General features: G+C 42.2%; 1 protein-coding gene across 3 annotated transcripts in view; it reads left to right on the top strand.

Annotated features, from left to right (window-relative positions):
- Nucleotides 1-12,364, top strand: part of nectin4b (nectin cell adhesion molecule 4b) — an 80,966-nt gene extending 68,602 nt beyond the window's left edge. For 2 of the 3 annotated variants that reach the window (XM_034183419.1, XM_034183417.1), the window contains exons 10-11: nt 2,480-2,680; nt 11,381-12,364. In XM_034183419.1, coding sequence (XP_034039310.1) covers nt 2,480-2,680; nt 11,381-11,662 — 483 coding nt within the window. In that variant the 3' untranslated portion in view covers nt 11,663-12,364. The remainder of the gene's footprint in view (nt 1-2,479; nt 2,681-11,380) is intronic. The other variant, XM_034183418.1, reaches the window with a different exon arrangement.
- Nucleotides 12,365-16,383: the final 4,019 nt, after the last annotated feature.

Here is a 16,383-nt window from a genome sequence, read left to right as displayed (position 1 = left end):
ATGTAAATTTCCACAGTCATTGATGATATGGGGCTGCATGTCAGGTAAAGGCACTGGGGAGATGGCTGTCATTACATCATCAATAAATGCACAAGTTTATGTTGATATTTTAAACAATTGAAAGGATGTTTGGGGATGATGAAATCATTTTTCAAGATGATAATGCATCTTGCCATAGAGCAAAAACTGCAAAAACATTCCTTGCAAAAAGACACATAGGGTCAATGTCAATGAGCAGATCTGATTTGATGCAGGTGTTAGTTTTGGGGATGAAAATTTACAGGGTGATTCCATAATTTTTTCCTCAGAATTGAGTGATTCCATATTTTTTTCCTCTGCTTGGTCTAAAAAAGTAACCGTTACTGACTGCCACAATCTTTTTTTCTTGATTTCTTATAGTGTTTCTTAAAGCCAGAAAGTTGCCATTTGAAATGACTTTAGTTTTGTGTCATGTCTGTGATCTGCTTTTTTTCTACAAAATTAAACAACTGAATGACCATCCTCCAAGGCCGGTGATTCCATAATTTTTGCCAGGGGTTGTAGATCATCTTCCTATTGGTCACATCCCTGTTTGATTTTTGGTGATCTTGAAAAGTCAAACTCAAGTTTGTGTAAAGGTGCCCAAAGTGACATTTTACACTTAACACACAGTGACACTGTTGATAAAAAGCACAACAGCATCTCCACCTGCTGAGGAAACTGAAGACTTTGCACATCAGCAAGGACATTCTAACTCTGGCCTCATTGAATCACTCCTTACTTTCAATATCTCATCCTGGTACAATGTCCTCACTATCAAACAAAGATCTAAACTTCTCCATATTATCAGTCATGCAAGCAAAGTAACTGGTTCACCCCAAACCTCTCTGTCTGAACTATACAGTCGCTCGGTGATCAGGAATGCCGCCCTGACCGCTGAGGACCCCTCACACCCCCTCACCACCCTGATCACTGAGGAGGTGATGGTCTAGTGGTTAAGGTGTTGGGCTTGAGACCAGAAGATCTTTGGTTCAAATCCCAGCCTGACTGGAAAATCACTAAGGGCCCTTGGGCAAGGTTTTTAATCCCCTAGTTGCTCCTGGTGTGTAGTGAGCGCCTTGTATGGCAGCACCCTGACAAAGCGCTTTGAGCGTCTGATGCAGATGGAAAAGTGCTATATAAATTCAGTCCATTTCTATTCTAATGCAGCAGCCAGCAACAGTTTTCTGTGGAAAGATTTAATGGCACTCTGTGCAGAGAATGAAACAACGCTCCCTCTGTGCTTTGAGCTTTTCCGTCCCATGTTTACACTCTGTCTGGTTGAGTGTGTATGTTTAGTGCCTGGGTATGTCTGCATGTGCACTTTTTGTGCATGTGAGTAGTGCCCATGGATTTATTGCCCTCCCCAAAACCTTTATAAAGATACAGCAGTACTCAAAGCATGGCTTTTGATCCCCCCCCCCGATGGAGGATGATGGCTACTTTCCTCCAAAAACCACAATTATCAATTAAAAATGCCTCTGACCAAAAAGCCTCTGGTCAGACTAGAATCTACACTTCCCCCCATAGAGCTGTTGGAACTGTTAAAAGGCTCCACCTGCCATTCTTCTGCTTTAAGTGGAGGAGAGAGGTTTGAGGAGGAGTGGCTGAGAAGGGAAACTTGTTCACATCCTAAAAATTGGAGATAATGTGACATGTATTGGCAGGAAAAACTCAATAGCACCTTTTACTTGCAGTTTGAAACCCATATGGATTAAATGTGGTGGATGTTTTTTTTTTTTTTGCAATGGGGGTTGCCACAGTGGATCCAATTTGGGTCTGCGTGTTGATTTGGCACACGTTTTACCCTTCCTCGTGCAACTCCAGATGTACATGGAAAATGGAGCGCCGGTGGTCTTTAACTGAGACCCTTCTGTTTTGAAAGCAAGCGCACTAGAGTTGTGTGTTCGTCAAGGGTTCGTCAAGGGCACCCCCATGGTTACATACCGTCTCTGGTTCTCAAGCCCAGGTACCTAAGTGGCTCTACTCCACTCTTTTCTACTCTCCTATTTTACTCTTCCTTTTCAGATATTTAGATATATCTTTATATACTAGCATAGTTCCACCTTAGAATTGGAATATAATATATAAGATATACCTTACTGAATTTTCATGGTTCCATTTTTTTAATAGAGCGGACCAACTGTTGAGACCACACTGAACCATATATGATGGTGCCAGTGGATTTTTGCCTGATGTGTAAAGTTGTGTTGTTGCACCGTCTGAATGGCTGTCCTTGTTTTTCCTTGATTTGAGAGTCTGAAGGTAAATGTCCGTCTGACAGTGAGTGGCTCTGCCACAGCAACACAGCTGACTTCCTGCCAGTTTATCGGATGGTTCCGAACCTCTAATGTCTTGATCCATGCGTGTCTGTCCGTCCTCTGTCCTGCACGATATGATCAGAAAGTAACTGGTTACGCTTTGAGCGTTGTGACCGTTTGTGCCACCTCCCTGTCTCCAGGAGCGACCCACCTACAAAGGCAGCCAGCCCGCCCTGAGTGGGAAGTGGGGGCCTGCAGTGGGCATGGAAGTTGATGAACTGGGACGTCCGGTCGTCTGGGGCGATGGCAGGGAGGAGCTGAGAGAAACTGAGGTGGATGGAGAGAAGGAGGAGCGTCGTAGGAGGGTGGAGTCATACTTAAAGAGCAGCAACATGTCGCTGGTATGTCTGCGGTCACTGGGTCTGATTTCACACACATTCACCAAAAAACGTGTACATCTGGAGAGCTCTCTGTCAAATGGGCTCGAATATTTTACTCGGGCACATCATTTTAGAACTTGTCTTTATCAATTCACTGACTAATAACGTATCTTCCTGTTAGAGCAGGAGGTTAACTTCACGCGACGGCTAATCAGCGTGTTGAATCTTGAATGGAAACCATACGTGGCGTCATGGGCGGGCCTTAGGGTGCCCTGGACAGAAGAGCCTGTCAGTCACTCCCCGACCAAAATTAAATAAATAAAAAAATCACAGGCTACCATTCGGACGAGCGTTGCATTCATTGGATTAAAAAAAAAAAAATAGACACCTCATCTCGTAAATACCAGAAAAGAACATCAGGAAAGGTGCCACATTGACCACGGCTTCGCTCAGAACCACATACTGCACATCCACAAAGAATCAATCAATCAATCAACTTTTTTCTTATATAGCGCCAAATCACAACAAACAGCTGCCCCAAGGCGCTCCATATTGTAAGGCAAGGCCATACAATAATTATGAAAAACCCCAACGGTCAAAACGACCCCCTATGAGCAAGCACTTGGCCACAGTGGGAAGGAAAAACTCCCTTTTAACAGGAAGAAACCTCCAGCAGAACCAGGCTCAGGGAGGGGCAGTCTTCTGCTGAGACTGGTTGGGGCTGAGGGAAAGAACCAGGAAAAAGACATGCCGTGAAGGGGGGCAGAGATCGATCACTAATGATTAAATGCAGAGTGATGCATACGGAGCAAAAAGAGAAAGAAACAGTGCATCATGGGAACCCCCCCACAGCCTACGTCTAAAGCAGCATAACCAAGGGATGGTCCAGGGTCACCCAATCCAGCCCTAACTATAAGCCTTAGCGAAAAGGAAAGTTTTAAGCCTAATCTTAAAAGTAGACAGGGTATCTGTCTCCCTGATCTGAATTGGGAGCTGGTTCCACAGGAGAGGAGCCTGAAAGCTGAAGGCTCTGCCTCCCATTCTACTCTTACAAACCCTAGGAACTACAAGTAAGCCCGCAGTCTGAGAGCGAAGCGCTCTAATGGGGTAATATGGTACTACGAGGTCCCTAAGATAAGATGGGACCTGATTATTCAAAACCTTATAAGTAAGAAGAAGAATTTTAAATTATATTCTAGAATTAACAGGAAGCCAATGAAGAGAGGCCAACACGGGTGAGATATGCTCTCTCCTGCTAGTCCCCGTCAGTACTCTAGCTGCAGCATTCTGAACCAACTGAAGGCTTTTTAGGGAACTTTTAGGACAACCTGATAATAATGAATTACAATAGTCCAGCCTAGAGGAAATAAGTGCATGAATTAGTTTTTCAGCATCACTCTGAGACAAGACCTTTCTGATTTTAGAGATATTGCGTAAATGCAAAAAGGCAGTCCTACATATTTGTTTAATATGCGCTTTGAATGACATATCCTGATCAAAAATGACTCCAAGATTTCTCACAGTATTACTAGAGATCAGGGAAATGCCATCCAGAGTAACGATCTGGTTAGACACCATGCTTCTAAGATTTGTGGGGCCAAGTACAATAACTTCAGTTTTATCTGAGTTTAAAAGCAGGAAATTAGAGGTCATCCATGTCTTTATGTCTGTAAGACAATCCTGCAGTTTAGCTAATTGGTGTGTATCCTCTGGCTTCATGGATAGATAAAGCTGGGTATCATCTGCGTAACAATGAAAATTTAAGCAATACCGTCTAATAATACTGCCTAAGGGAAGCATGTATAAAGTGAATAAAATTGGTCCTAGCACAGAACCTTGTGGAACTCCATAATTAACTTTAGTCTGTGAAGAAGATTCCCCATTTACATGAACAAACTGTAATCTATTAGACAAATATGATTCAAACCACCGCAGCGCAGTGCCTTTAATACCTATGACATGCTCTAATCTCTGTAATAAAATTTTATGGTCAACAGTATCAAAAGCAGCACTGAGGTCCAACAGAACAAGCACAGAGATAAGTCCACTGTCCAAAGCCATAAGAAGATCATTTGTAACCTTCACTAATGCTGTTTCTGTACTATGATGAATTCTAAAACCTGACTGAAACTCTTCAAATAGACCATTCCTCTGCAGGTGATCAGTTAGCTGTTTTACAACTACCCTCTCAAGAATCTTTGAGAGAAAAGGAAGGTTGGAGATTGGCCTATAATTAGCTAAGATAGCTGGGTCAAGTGATGGCTTTTTAAGTAATGGTTTAATTACTGCCACCTTAAAGGCCTGTGGTACATAACCAACTAACAAAGATAGATTGATCATATTTAAGATTGAAGCATTAAATAATGGTAGGACTTCCTTGAGCAGCCTGGCAGGAATGGGGTCTAATAAGCATGTTGATGGTTTGGATGAAGTAACTAATGAAAATAACTCAGACAGAACAATCGGAGAGAAAGAGTCTAACCAAATACCGGCATCACTGAAAGCAGCCAAAGATAACGATACATCTTTGGGATGGTTATGAGTAATTTTTTCTCTAATAGTCAAAATTTTGTTAGCAAAGAAAGTCATGAAGTCATTACTAGTTAAAGTTAATGGAATACTCAGCTCAATAGAGCTCTGACTCTTTGTCAGCCTGGCTACAGTGCTGAAAAGAAACCTGGGGTTGTTCTTATTTTCTTCAATTAGTGAATAGTAGAAAGATGTCCTAGCTTTACGGAGGGCTTTTTTATAGAGCAACAAACTCTTTTTCCAGGCTAAGTGAAGATCTTCTAAATTAGTGAGACGCCATTTCCTCTCCAACTTACGGGTTATCTGCTTTAAGCTACGAGTTTGTGAGTTATACCACGGAGTCAGACACTTCTGATTTAAAGCTCTCTTTTTCAGAGGAGCTACAGCATCCAAAGTTGTCTTCAATGAAGATGTAAAACTATTGACGAGATACTCTAACTCCCTTACAGAGTTTAGGTAGCTACTCTGCTCTGTGTTGGTATATGACATTAGAGAACATAAAGAAGGAATCATATCCTTAAACCTAGTTACAGCGCTTTCTGAAAGACTTCTAGTGTAATGAAACTTATTCCCCACTGCTGGGTAGTCCATCAGGGTAAATGTAAATGATATTAAAAAATGATCAGACAGAAGGGAGTTTTCAGGGAATACTGTTAAGTCTTCTATTTCCATACCATAAGTCAGAACAAGATCTAAGATATGACTAAAGTGGTGGGTGGACTCATTTACTTTTTGAGCAAAGCCGATAGAGTCTAATAATAGATTAAATGCAGTGTTGAGGCTGTCATTCTCAGCATCTGTGTGGATGTTAAAATCGCCCACTATAATTATCTTATCTGAGCTAAGCACTAAGTCAGACAAAAGGTCTGAAAATTCACAGAGAAACTCACAGTAACGACCAGGTGGACGATAGATAATAACAAATAAAACTGGTTTTTGGGACTTCCAATTTGGATGGACAAGACTAAGAGACAAGCTTTCAAATGAATTAAAGCTCTGTCTAGGTTTTTGATTAATTAATAAGCTGGAATGGAAGATTGCTGCTAATCCTCCTCCTCGGCCCGTGCTACGAGCATTCTGACAGTTAGTGTGACTCGGGGGTGTTGACTCATTTAAACTAACATATTCATCCTGCTGTAACCAGGTTTCTGTTAGGCAGAATAAATCAATACGTTGATCAATTATTATATCCTTTACCAACAGGGACTTAGAAGAGAGAGACCTAATGTTTAATAGACCACATTTAACTGTTTTAGTCTGTGGTGCAATTGAAGGTGCTATATTATTTTTTCTTTTTTAATTTTTATGCTTAAATAGATTTTTGCTGGTTATTGGTGGTCTGGGAGCAGGCACCGTCTCTACGGGGATGGGGTAATGAGGGGATGGCAGGGGGAGAGAAGCTGCAGAGAGGTGTATAAGACCACAGCTCTGCCTCCTGGTCCCAACGCTAGACACCAACGCCTTCAAGGAATTTCATTCATCCAAGAACACCTTGGGGGAAAATCCACACTTTGTGTCCCATCACAGCGCACCGTCAGCGGTTACAGACTGGCCGATTTTCGATTATGACTCAGGAATTCTCCCACTCCTCTTTACTCAAGGATTGGAAGCAGTGGAATTGCATGAAGGCGTTGTCTTTGCAGATGTGCAGTATGTTGCAGTGTGCAGTATACGCAGTCAATGTGGCACCTTCCCTGATGTTGTAAAAACAAGATCTTTTCTGGTATTTACGAGATCAGGTGTCTATTTTTTTTAATCCAGTGAAGACTATACAGATAATGAATGTTTGAGTTCAATGGAATGAATATTTCATGAGAACATACCATTCAATAATGGTATGTTCCAGCTTTCACCTCATGAAATATTCGTTCCATTGAAAGAATGTAAAAACATTCATTATTTGTTTTATATAACGGCTAAAATAGATCCTTATCTTTTGGTATTTTATTAATTTATAAACACCAGAAAAGGGACTTACATTTTGGTGTTCCACTGCTGCTAAAGTCCAAATTGTGACGTGTAGTCCAGTGATGCTGTGCACTGACTTCGGACTTCCATAAACAAACAAACAACAACAACAAAAGACTTTGTAGTTCCTCAGTCCAAAAATCACGTCAGCTTTTCAGCTTTTCATGCATCCAGACGGCTTACAGCTTACAGTGCAGTGGATTTCTTTTGTGTGTGTGCATGTGTATGTGTGCGTGTGTATGTGTGCATGTGCTCGTGCGCAGAGTGCAGTGGTACCAAATGTATGGAACCAAATTTGCACTCTAAATGGAACCAAATCACATTCTAAATGCAATGCAACACAAATGGGACGAATAATCCATGTCATGTGACATATAACGATAGAGGGCACTTAAAGCCAGAACAAAGAGACTTAAAAATAGCTTTGTGGGAAGAGCTGTTTGTGCACTGAATGCTGCTGGACCTGACATTTTATGATTGTAATTGAGTGTTTTAACTAGGTTTTATGTAGAATTTTTAGGGTTATTTATTATTCTATTTATTTATTTTAAATGTGCTTTTAAGAGATTGTTTTTAATTTCATTGTCATGCACAGTATTTTTTTCTGGTGTCATGTACAATGATTATAATAAATTCTATTCTATACAAAGCACCAATCAAATGACAAGGATCCACTCAGCCGTTATATGAAATGCGCTTCCACACTACCGTGATAACAATTTGTACAAATTTCCAGTGTAGATGGTTCATAATATTAATAAACGCACTGTGCTTAGTCAGAGGTTTACTAAAATAATTATGAATGATTCGATTGGTTCATGAAATAATCTGGGTAAAATAAACATAAATGGAATTGATACACTCAACAAAAATATAAACGCAACACTTTTGGTTTTGCTCCCATTTTGTATGAGATGAACTCAAAGATCTAAAACTTTTTCCACATACACAATATCACCATTTCCCTCAAATATTGTTCACAAACCAGTCTAAATCTGTGATAGTGAGCACTTCTCCTTTGCTGAGATAATCCATCCCACCTCACAGGTGTGCCATATCAAGATGCTGATTAGACACCATGATTAGTGCACAGGTGTGCCTTAGACTGCCCACAATAAAAGGCCACTCTGAAAGGTGCAGTTTTGTTTTATTGGGGGGGGGGATACCAGTCAGTATCTGGTGTGACCACCATTTGCCTCATGCAGTGCAACACATCTCCTTCGCATAGAGTTGATCAGGTTGTCAATTGTGACCTGTGGAATGTTGGTCCACTCCTCTTCAATGGCTGTGCGAAGTTGCTGGATATTGTCAGGAACTGGTACACGCTGTCGTATATGCCGGTCCAGAGCATCCCAAACATGCTCAATGGGTGACATGTCCGGTGAGTATGCCGGCCATGCAAGAACTGGGACATTTTCAGCTTCCAAGAAATGTGTACAGATCCTTGTAACATGGGGCCGTGCATTATCCTGCTGCAACATGAGGTGATGTTCTTGGATGTGTGGCACAACAATGGGCCTCAGGATCTCGTCACAGTATCTCTGTGCATTTAAAATGCCATCAATAAAATGCACCTGTGTTCTTCGTCCATAACAGACGCCTGCCCATACCATAACCCCACCGCCACCATGGGCCACTCGATCCACAACATTGACATCAGAAAACCGCTCACCCACACGACGCCACACACGCTGTCTGCCATCTGCCCTGAACAGTGTGAACCGGGATTCATCCGTGAAGAGAACACCTCTCCAACGTGCCAAACGCCAGCGAATGTGAGCATTTGCCCACTCAAGTCGGTTACGACGACGAACTGGAGTCAGTTTGTGCAGAAATTCTTTGGTTATGCAAACCGATTGTTTCAGCAGCTGTCCGAGTGGCTGGTCTCAGACGATCTTGGAGGTGAACATGCTGGATGTGGAGGTCCTGGACTGGTGTGGTTACACGTGGTCTGCGGTTGTGAGGCTGGTTGGATGTACTGCCAAATTCTCTGAAATACCTTTGGAGACGGCTTATGGTAGAGAAATGAACATTCAATACACGAGCAACAGCTCTGGTTGACATTCCTGCTGTCAGCATGCCAATTGCACGCTCCCTCAAATCTTGCGACATCTGTGGCATTGTGCTGTGTGATAAAACTGCACCTTTCAGAGTGGCCTTTTATTGTGGGCAGTCTAAGGCACACCTGTGCACTAATCATGGTGTCTAATCAGCATCCTGATATGGCACACCTGTGAGGTGGGATGGATTATCTCAGCAAAGGAGAAGTGCTCACTATCACAGATTTATACTGGTTTGTGAACAATATTTGAGGGAAATGGTGATATTGTGTTTGTGGAAAAAGTTTTAGATCTTTGAGTTCATCTCATACAAAATGGGAGCAAAACCAAAAGTGTTGCGTTTATATTTTTGTTGAGTGTACATGTAGAGTGTTAACTACTGGACCGAGCTGTGAAAGAGTGGTGAAAAAACTATGCTGAACTAAAAGATGGATATACGGCATTTCTTTAATCACCGACCATGGAAGGTCCTCGAAGAGAGTGAAAGAAATAGTAAATTTCATCATTTTATTGGATAACTCACGTTGGGTATGAGTTATGTGTCCTGTTGGTAACAATAATAAATAGTATGTAGGGAATGTTTAGCCTGTATAGTGAGGCAAATAAGTATTTGATCCACAGTCGATTTTTTGAGTTGTCTCACCTACAAAGAATGTAGAGGTCTGTAATTTTTATCAGAGGTACACTTCAACTGTGAGAGACAGAATCTAAAAAACAAAAATGGTATGATTTTGGTGGTTTCAGCTCCCTCCAAAGATTTTCTATTGAGTTCAGGTCTGTAGACTGGCCAGGCCACTCCAGGACCTTGAAATGCTTCTTATGGAGCCCCTCCTAGTTTCCCTGGCTGTGTGTTTGGGGTCATTGTCATGCTGAAGACCCAGACATGACCCATCTTCAATGCTCTTACTGAGGGAAAGAGGTTGTTTGCCAAAATCTCGCAATACATGACCCCATCCATCCTCCCTTCAATACGGTGCAGTCGTCCTGTCCCCTTTGCAGAAGAGCACCCCCAGAGGATGATGTTTCCACCCCCATGCTTCACGGTGGGATGGTTTTCTTGGGGTTGTTCTCATCTTCTAAACATGGTAAGTGGAGTTGATTCCAAAAAGCTCTATTTTGGTCTCTTTAAACCATGACAGCATCATGTGTTACTAATGTAATCTTTCTGACTGTGGTCCCAGCTCTCTTCAGGTCATTGACCAGGTCCTCCTGTGTAGTTCTGAGCTTTCTCAGAATCATCCTTACCCCACAAAGTGAGATCTTGCATGGAATCCCAGACCGAGGGAGACTGACAGTCATCTTGTGTTTCTTCCACTTTCTAATAAATAATCATAACAGTTGTTGTCTTCTACCAAGCTGCTTGCCTGTTGTCCTGTAGTCCATCCCAGCCTTGTGCAGGTCTACAGTTTTGTCCCTGGTGTCCTTAGACAGCTCTTTGGTCTTGGCTATGGTGGACAGGTTGGAGTGTGATTGATTGAGCGTGTGAACAGGTGTCTTTTATACAGGTAAGAAGTTCAAATAGGTGCAATTAATACAGGTAAAGAGTGCAGAATAAGAGGGCTTCTTAAAGAAAAATTAACAGGTCTGTGAGAGACAGAATTCTTGCTAGTTGGTAGGTGTTCAAATACTTATTTTATGCAATAAAATGCAAATTAATAATTTAAAAATCATACGATGTGATTTTCTGGATTTTTTTTTTTTAGATTCTCTCACTGTTGAAATGAACCTACGATAAAAATTACAGACCTCAACCTTCTTTGTAGGTGGGAAAACTTGCAAACTCTACTGTGGATCAAATACTTATTTGTCTCACTATACTTGGATTTGGTGCATAAAGGAGGTGCATGAAGTTTTTAAATCCTGTTCAGTAGTCTGATATTAAAGGTGCATTTAAACTGCGCTCACTTGCCTTTAACCTGATTGGCTGAGTGCAGCTGACATTAATTGGCAGTGGGTGGAGCAGGAAGAGTTGAGAAACATGCAGGACAGGCGACCTCCAGGAGCAGGGTTGGTGACCCCTGATTTAAATTTACATTCTGTGCACCTCCTCTAACGTCTTGTGCCAGTTCTGCTGGCAAAGCTGAAAGATTACAGCTGAATAAAAATCACCTTTAATCTTCAATCGGAACAACTAGTTGTCTGTTGACTTCCATGTACCTACTAGGACTCAGGTCTTCCCTCATCCCTGATTCCACTGAAGGTACAGCCGGAGGACGGCGTTGGGTTCAGAGAGCCAGACGTGGTTCACGTCAGGGAGGGAGGCACCCCGAGTGAGGACTGGGGTCCGGCTCAGCCAGGCCTCCAGGGGTACGAGGATGATGGCGACAGCAGCACCTACCAGATCTCCGAGGCCCTCACCAATCATTTCTACTACAGCAACGGCGTCCTGAGGCCCAAACTGCACTCCAATGCCATCCTGCTGCACCCCAAGGGTCAGGTCATCTAGAGACCCCAATACCAGCAGCATCTCCGCGTTCAGCAGGACTCGTATTGGGAGTTCTGTGCAGCTGAGCGGGACCCTGTGGGACCCTGAGCGGGACTCCAGCATCACCTGAATGGATTTTGTTTTGTTTTGTTTTTAAGCCTCCACTGATGGAGAATTTGGTGATCCTTGATTTTTGGTGCACGTTTGCCACTAACAGATGAAATGTTGCATCGCTGTACCATGGAACGGTGCGACGTGCACGTTACTCCACGTTATTCCACGTTTACAGCTCCTGATGACTTGTAGCCGGATGATTTGAAATCGACAACGGACGCATCCTAGCAAATCAGAGAAAAGACGACGTGGACGGACACTCGACTTTTGAGCTCAGAATCTTTGGGTTTTGAGCTCGATGGTGAGCTGAGACTAAAATGTGCCTGATGTCATAAAATGTTCTCAGTCTGTGTAAATCCAGTTATACGACTGGATCAGGTTTTCTACCAGTGTTGTTCCCGGTGTGGTCTTGGTGTCCAGGAGGCGGCGCTGAACGGACTGAACGGACACGCTGCCGATGTGCTTCTGGCCGCTGAACAATATCTTTGTGCAGATGATTTTTTTCATACAGTATTTTTTACGAGGAGTGAGAACTCGACGTGTAACTGTTGACATGTTTGTTGATAAAAGTGCAGCATCAGAACACATTATTGTTTGTGAAGACACACACACACACACACACACACACACACACAAAAAGAATTTACACAACAGAAACCAGCAGTTTGCACTTTACCCAGCAGCAGTAAAGTTAATCAACGACAAGCGTTAAAACGATTGATCGCTTCACAGACAAAAATACTCCAATAAAAAAATACTCGCTTTGAAACTTGGGCCCGCCAAAATGTTTAATGGACACCAGACTAAGATGAAGTATTTCCATATATATTTTGTTAAACTCGGTGAGATAAATGAACAATAACACCCAGAACTTTATTACTATTCTGATTATAGTTTTGAAAATCACATTTGACCTATTTTAAACTTTATTATAAAGCTTAAAATTGCTGTTTTTATTCATTCCTGCAGTACAGTTGCAGCCCACGCTTTGGGAATCACTGGTTTCTATAATTGGGCGGTGCAGTCTCGTTTGAGGGCAGGCACGAAAGGGGCAAAATATGACAAAATTTCTCTACTTCCGGGGACAGAAACACAGCACTGTGTGTGTGTGTGGGCAAGAACTCAATGGTTTGATGGATTTCCTACAAACTGGGTGGGAGTATTACTTGGGTCAATAGCTAGAAGTGCTGAGATTTTGGAGTAGTTTGATTAGAGGTAAAGAAAAGTGTGTTACCAATTTATTTTTGTCTATCTCAAAAAACAAAAAGGCGAGATAGATGATCTGTATATTAATAATCAAAGTATGTGTGACTGGTATGAATTACATCAGTCACACATAAATAAGTCTTACTTTGTCAAAATCACCATTAAATGTATGTTTAGTGTGTCTGTGGGTGTCGAGCACACAGGGTCTGAACCAGAGGACCAATACTTTTCATTGATGAAGGGAAAATATCAAACGTTGACTCACAGATTTACATTTTTCACAGCAAATTGTTGTTTGAAAATTAAATGTGGATTTTCTCCTGCAGCAATTCCAGACATGTCCAGCAGGTGGCAGATGGGGTCGATGTACCAAAACAAACTTGGTCTTCAGATTGAGCCGGTGTGTCTACAGTTTGGGGTTTGAAAGGACAGGCTCATTGATCTGTTCACACCCTGAGTTTTACTGGGTGACATTCCTCAGCTTTTAATAAATCTGATGCAAACATGTTTCTGATACTTCAGGTTGATAATGAATCATGATGAGTTACAATATTTTTGTTTAACTGGAAAACAAAGTTTTCTTGGACCTTCCGGAGGTGATGCATTTGAGCAGCACTAAGATAAACTGCGGCTCGTCACGGCTGAGGTTAACAGTAAACAGACCTTCCGGTTCAATCTGAATTTAACTATAGCTAGTTTAGATCAATATCACCTTTTGGTGTTGGCGTGTAGTTGAGGTGACAACTGTTTGCTTTCTTGAGAACAATGTGACAAATGCACTTCAACACATTTTATCGACTAAACAAAACCCGGTGTAACAGTATCATGCCAACAGGGCAGCACTGATTAAAACTTACCTAAACCTTGACAAGGCCCAATGAGGATAGAGCAACCTTTAAACTCTGTGTCTTATGGATGTCTTTTGGTCCCAGATGAAGCACAGTTTGACAGTGAATGATATTTGTATTCTTTCTGTGTCCATCTATAGCTCTCTACAATAGTAATTACAATAAAACTCACTTAAACCTTCATCGTATAAACCAGATACTCGCACTCACTGGACAAAAGCAAAACTCCCAGTGCTTTTGTATGGTTTTCTATGTAATAAACACATTTATTAAATGGCTGAGACGCTACGCGCACTCTGATCAACTGATTTCCGGCCTGATATTTTCCTATATCAGACCGTTACCATGACAATCTGTCCGGAACGTGTATCACATTTGTTACACACCAGAAAGCTAAAAACACGATTAGAAAAACCAAGTCGAACATTAACATACTCCATAAATATCTAAACAGCATCGGAAAAAACACACAGATTGAATGTTTACTAGCTAACGAGCGGACCATCTGTTAGCAAATTCTTCATGGAGGTGAACAGGTCTGACTACGAACCCAAAACTCTGCGATTTTGCAAGTTCTCCCACTTAGAAATCATGGAGGGGTCTGAAATTTTCATCTCAGGTGCATGTCCGCTGTGAGAGACATAATCTAAAAAAAAAAAAAATACAGAAATCACAATGTATGATTTTTTTTAAATAATTTATTTGCATGTTACTGCTGCAAATAAGTATTTGAACACCTGTGAAAATCAATGTTAATATTTGGTACAGTAGCCTTTGTTTGCAGTTACAGAGGTCAAACGTTTCCTGTAGTTTTTCACCAGGTTTTCACACACTGCAGCAGGGATTTTGGTCCATTCCTCCATACAGATCTTCTCCAAATCTTTCAGGTTTGGAGTTTCAGCTCCCTCCAAAGATGTTCTATTGAGTTCAGGTCTAGAGACTGGCCAGGCCACTCCAGGACCTTGAAATGCTTCTTACAGAGCCCCTTCTTAGTTGCCCTGGCTGTGTTTGGGGTCATTGTCATGCTGAAGACCCAGCCATGACCCATCTTCAATGCTCTTCCTGAGGATCTCACAATACATGACCCCATCCATCCTCCCTTCAATACGGTGCAGTCGTCCTGTCCCCTTTGCAGAAGAGCACCCCCAGAGTATGATGTTTCCGCCCCCATGCTTCACGGTTGGGATGGTTTTCTTGGGGTTGTTCTCGTCCTCTAAACATGGTAAGTGGAGTTGATTCCAAAAAGCTCTATTCTGGTCTCATCTGACCACATGACCTTCTCCCATGCCTCCTCTGGATCATCCAGATGGTCACTGGTGAACTTCAAATGGGCCTGGACAAAGGCTGGCTTGAGCAGGGGGACCTTGCTGCCCTGCAGGATTTTAAACCATGACAGCATCATGTGTTACTAATGTAATCTTTGTGACTGTGGTCCCAGCTCTCTTCAGGTCATTGACCAGGTCCTTGTACAGGTCTACAGTTTTGTCCCTGGTGTCCTTAGACAGCTCTTTGGTCTTGGCTATGGTGGACAGGTTGGAGTGTGATTGACTGTGAACAGGTGTCTTTTATAACGGTAACAAGTTCAAACAGGTGCAAATAATACAGGTAAAGAGTGCAGAATAAGAGGGCTTCTTAAAGAAAAATAAACAGGTCTGTGAGAGACAGAATTCTTGCTGGTTGGTAGGGGATCAAATACTTATTTGCAGCAGTAACATACAAATAAATTATTAAAAATGCATACATTGTGATTTCCAGAATTTTTTTTTTTAGATTATGTCTCTCACAGTGGACATGCACCTAAGATGAAAATTTCAGACCCCTCCATGATTTCTAAGTGGGAGATCTGCAGGGTGTTCAAATACTTATTTTCCTCACTGTATATATATATATATATATACACACACACACAAGAGGTCTGTTAGAAAAGTATCCCACCTTTTTATTTTTTTCAAAAACCTGATGGATTTGAATCACGTGTCCTTGCATGAGCAAACCTTGAACCTTCGTGCGCATGCGTGAGTTTTTTCACGCCTTTTGGTTGCGTCATTTGTTTGTAAGCAGCCTTTGTGTGAGGATGGGTGGAGTCTCTTGTCGTTTTTTCTTTGCAAGGAAAATGGTGGAACGACTGGAGCAGCACGACTGCATTAAATTTTGCCTGAAACTGGGTGACAGCCAAGTGGAAACCATTCGGATTATTCAGATGGCTTTCGGTGACGATCCTCTGGGCATCACACAGATTAAGGAGCGGTACAACCGGTTTAAAGACGGCCGCACAACGGTGGAGAGCGCGCCACGCTCCGGGCGGCCATCAACATGCTGAAATGACCGGATCATTTCCAAAGTGAACGCTGTGGTGATGTGGGACCGTCGAGTGACTATCCAAAAAATTGCGGAAGAGGTGGACATCAGCACTTTTTCGGCACCTTCCACTGTGACAGAAGATTTGGCCATGAAAAGAATTGCAGCGAAATTCATCGGCACGAAGCTGATGGCGCAGAACAAGCGCCACCGTGTTGAAGCCTCACAGGACATGTTGTGACATGCCCAGCTTGTCCACAATTTCTCGGATAGTCA

The sequence above is a fragment of the Thalassophryne amazonica genome, chromosome 12 (assembly GCF_902500255.1).
Source record: "Thalassophryne amazonica chromosome 12, fThaAma1.1, whole genome shotgun sequence".
Lineage (NCBI taxonomy): Eukaryota > Metazoa > Chordata > Actinopteri > Batrachoidiformes > Batrachoididae > Thalassophryne > Thalassophryne amazonica.
This window is presented reverse-complemented; position numbering and strand designations above follow the sequence as displayed.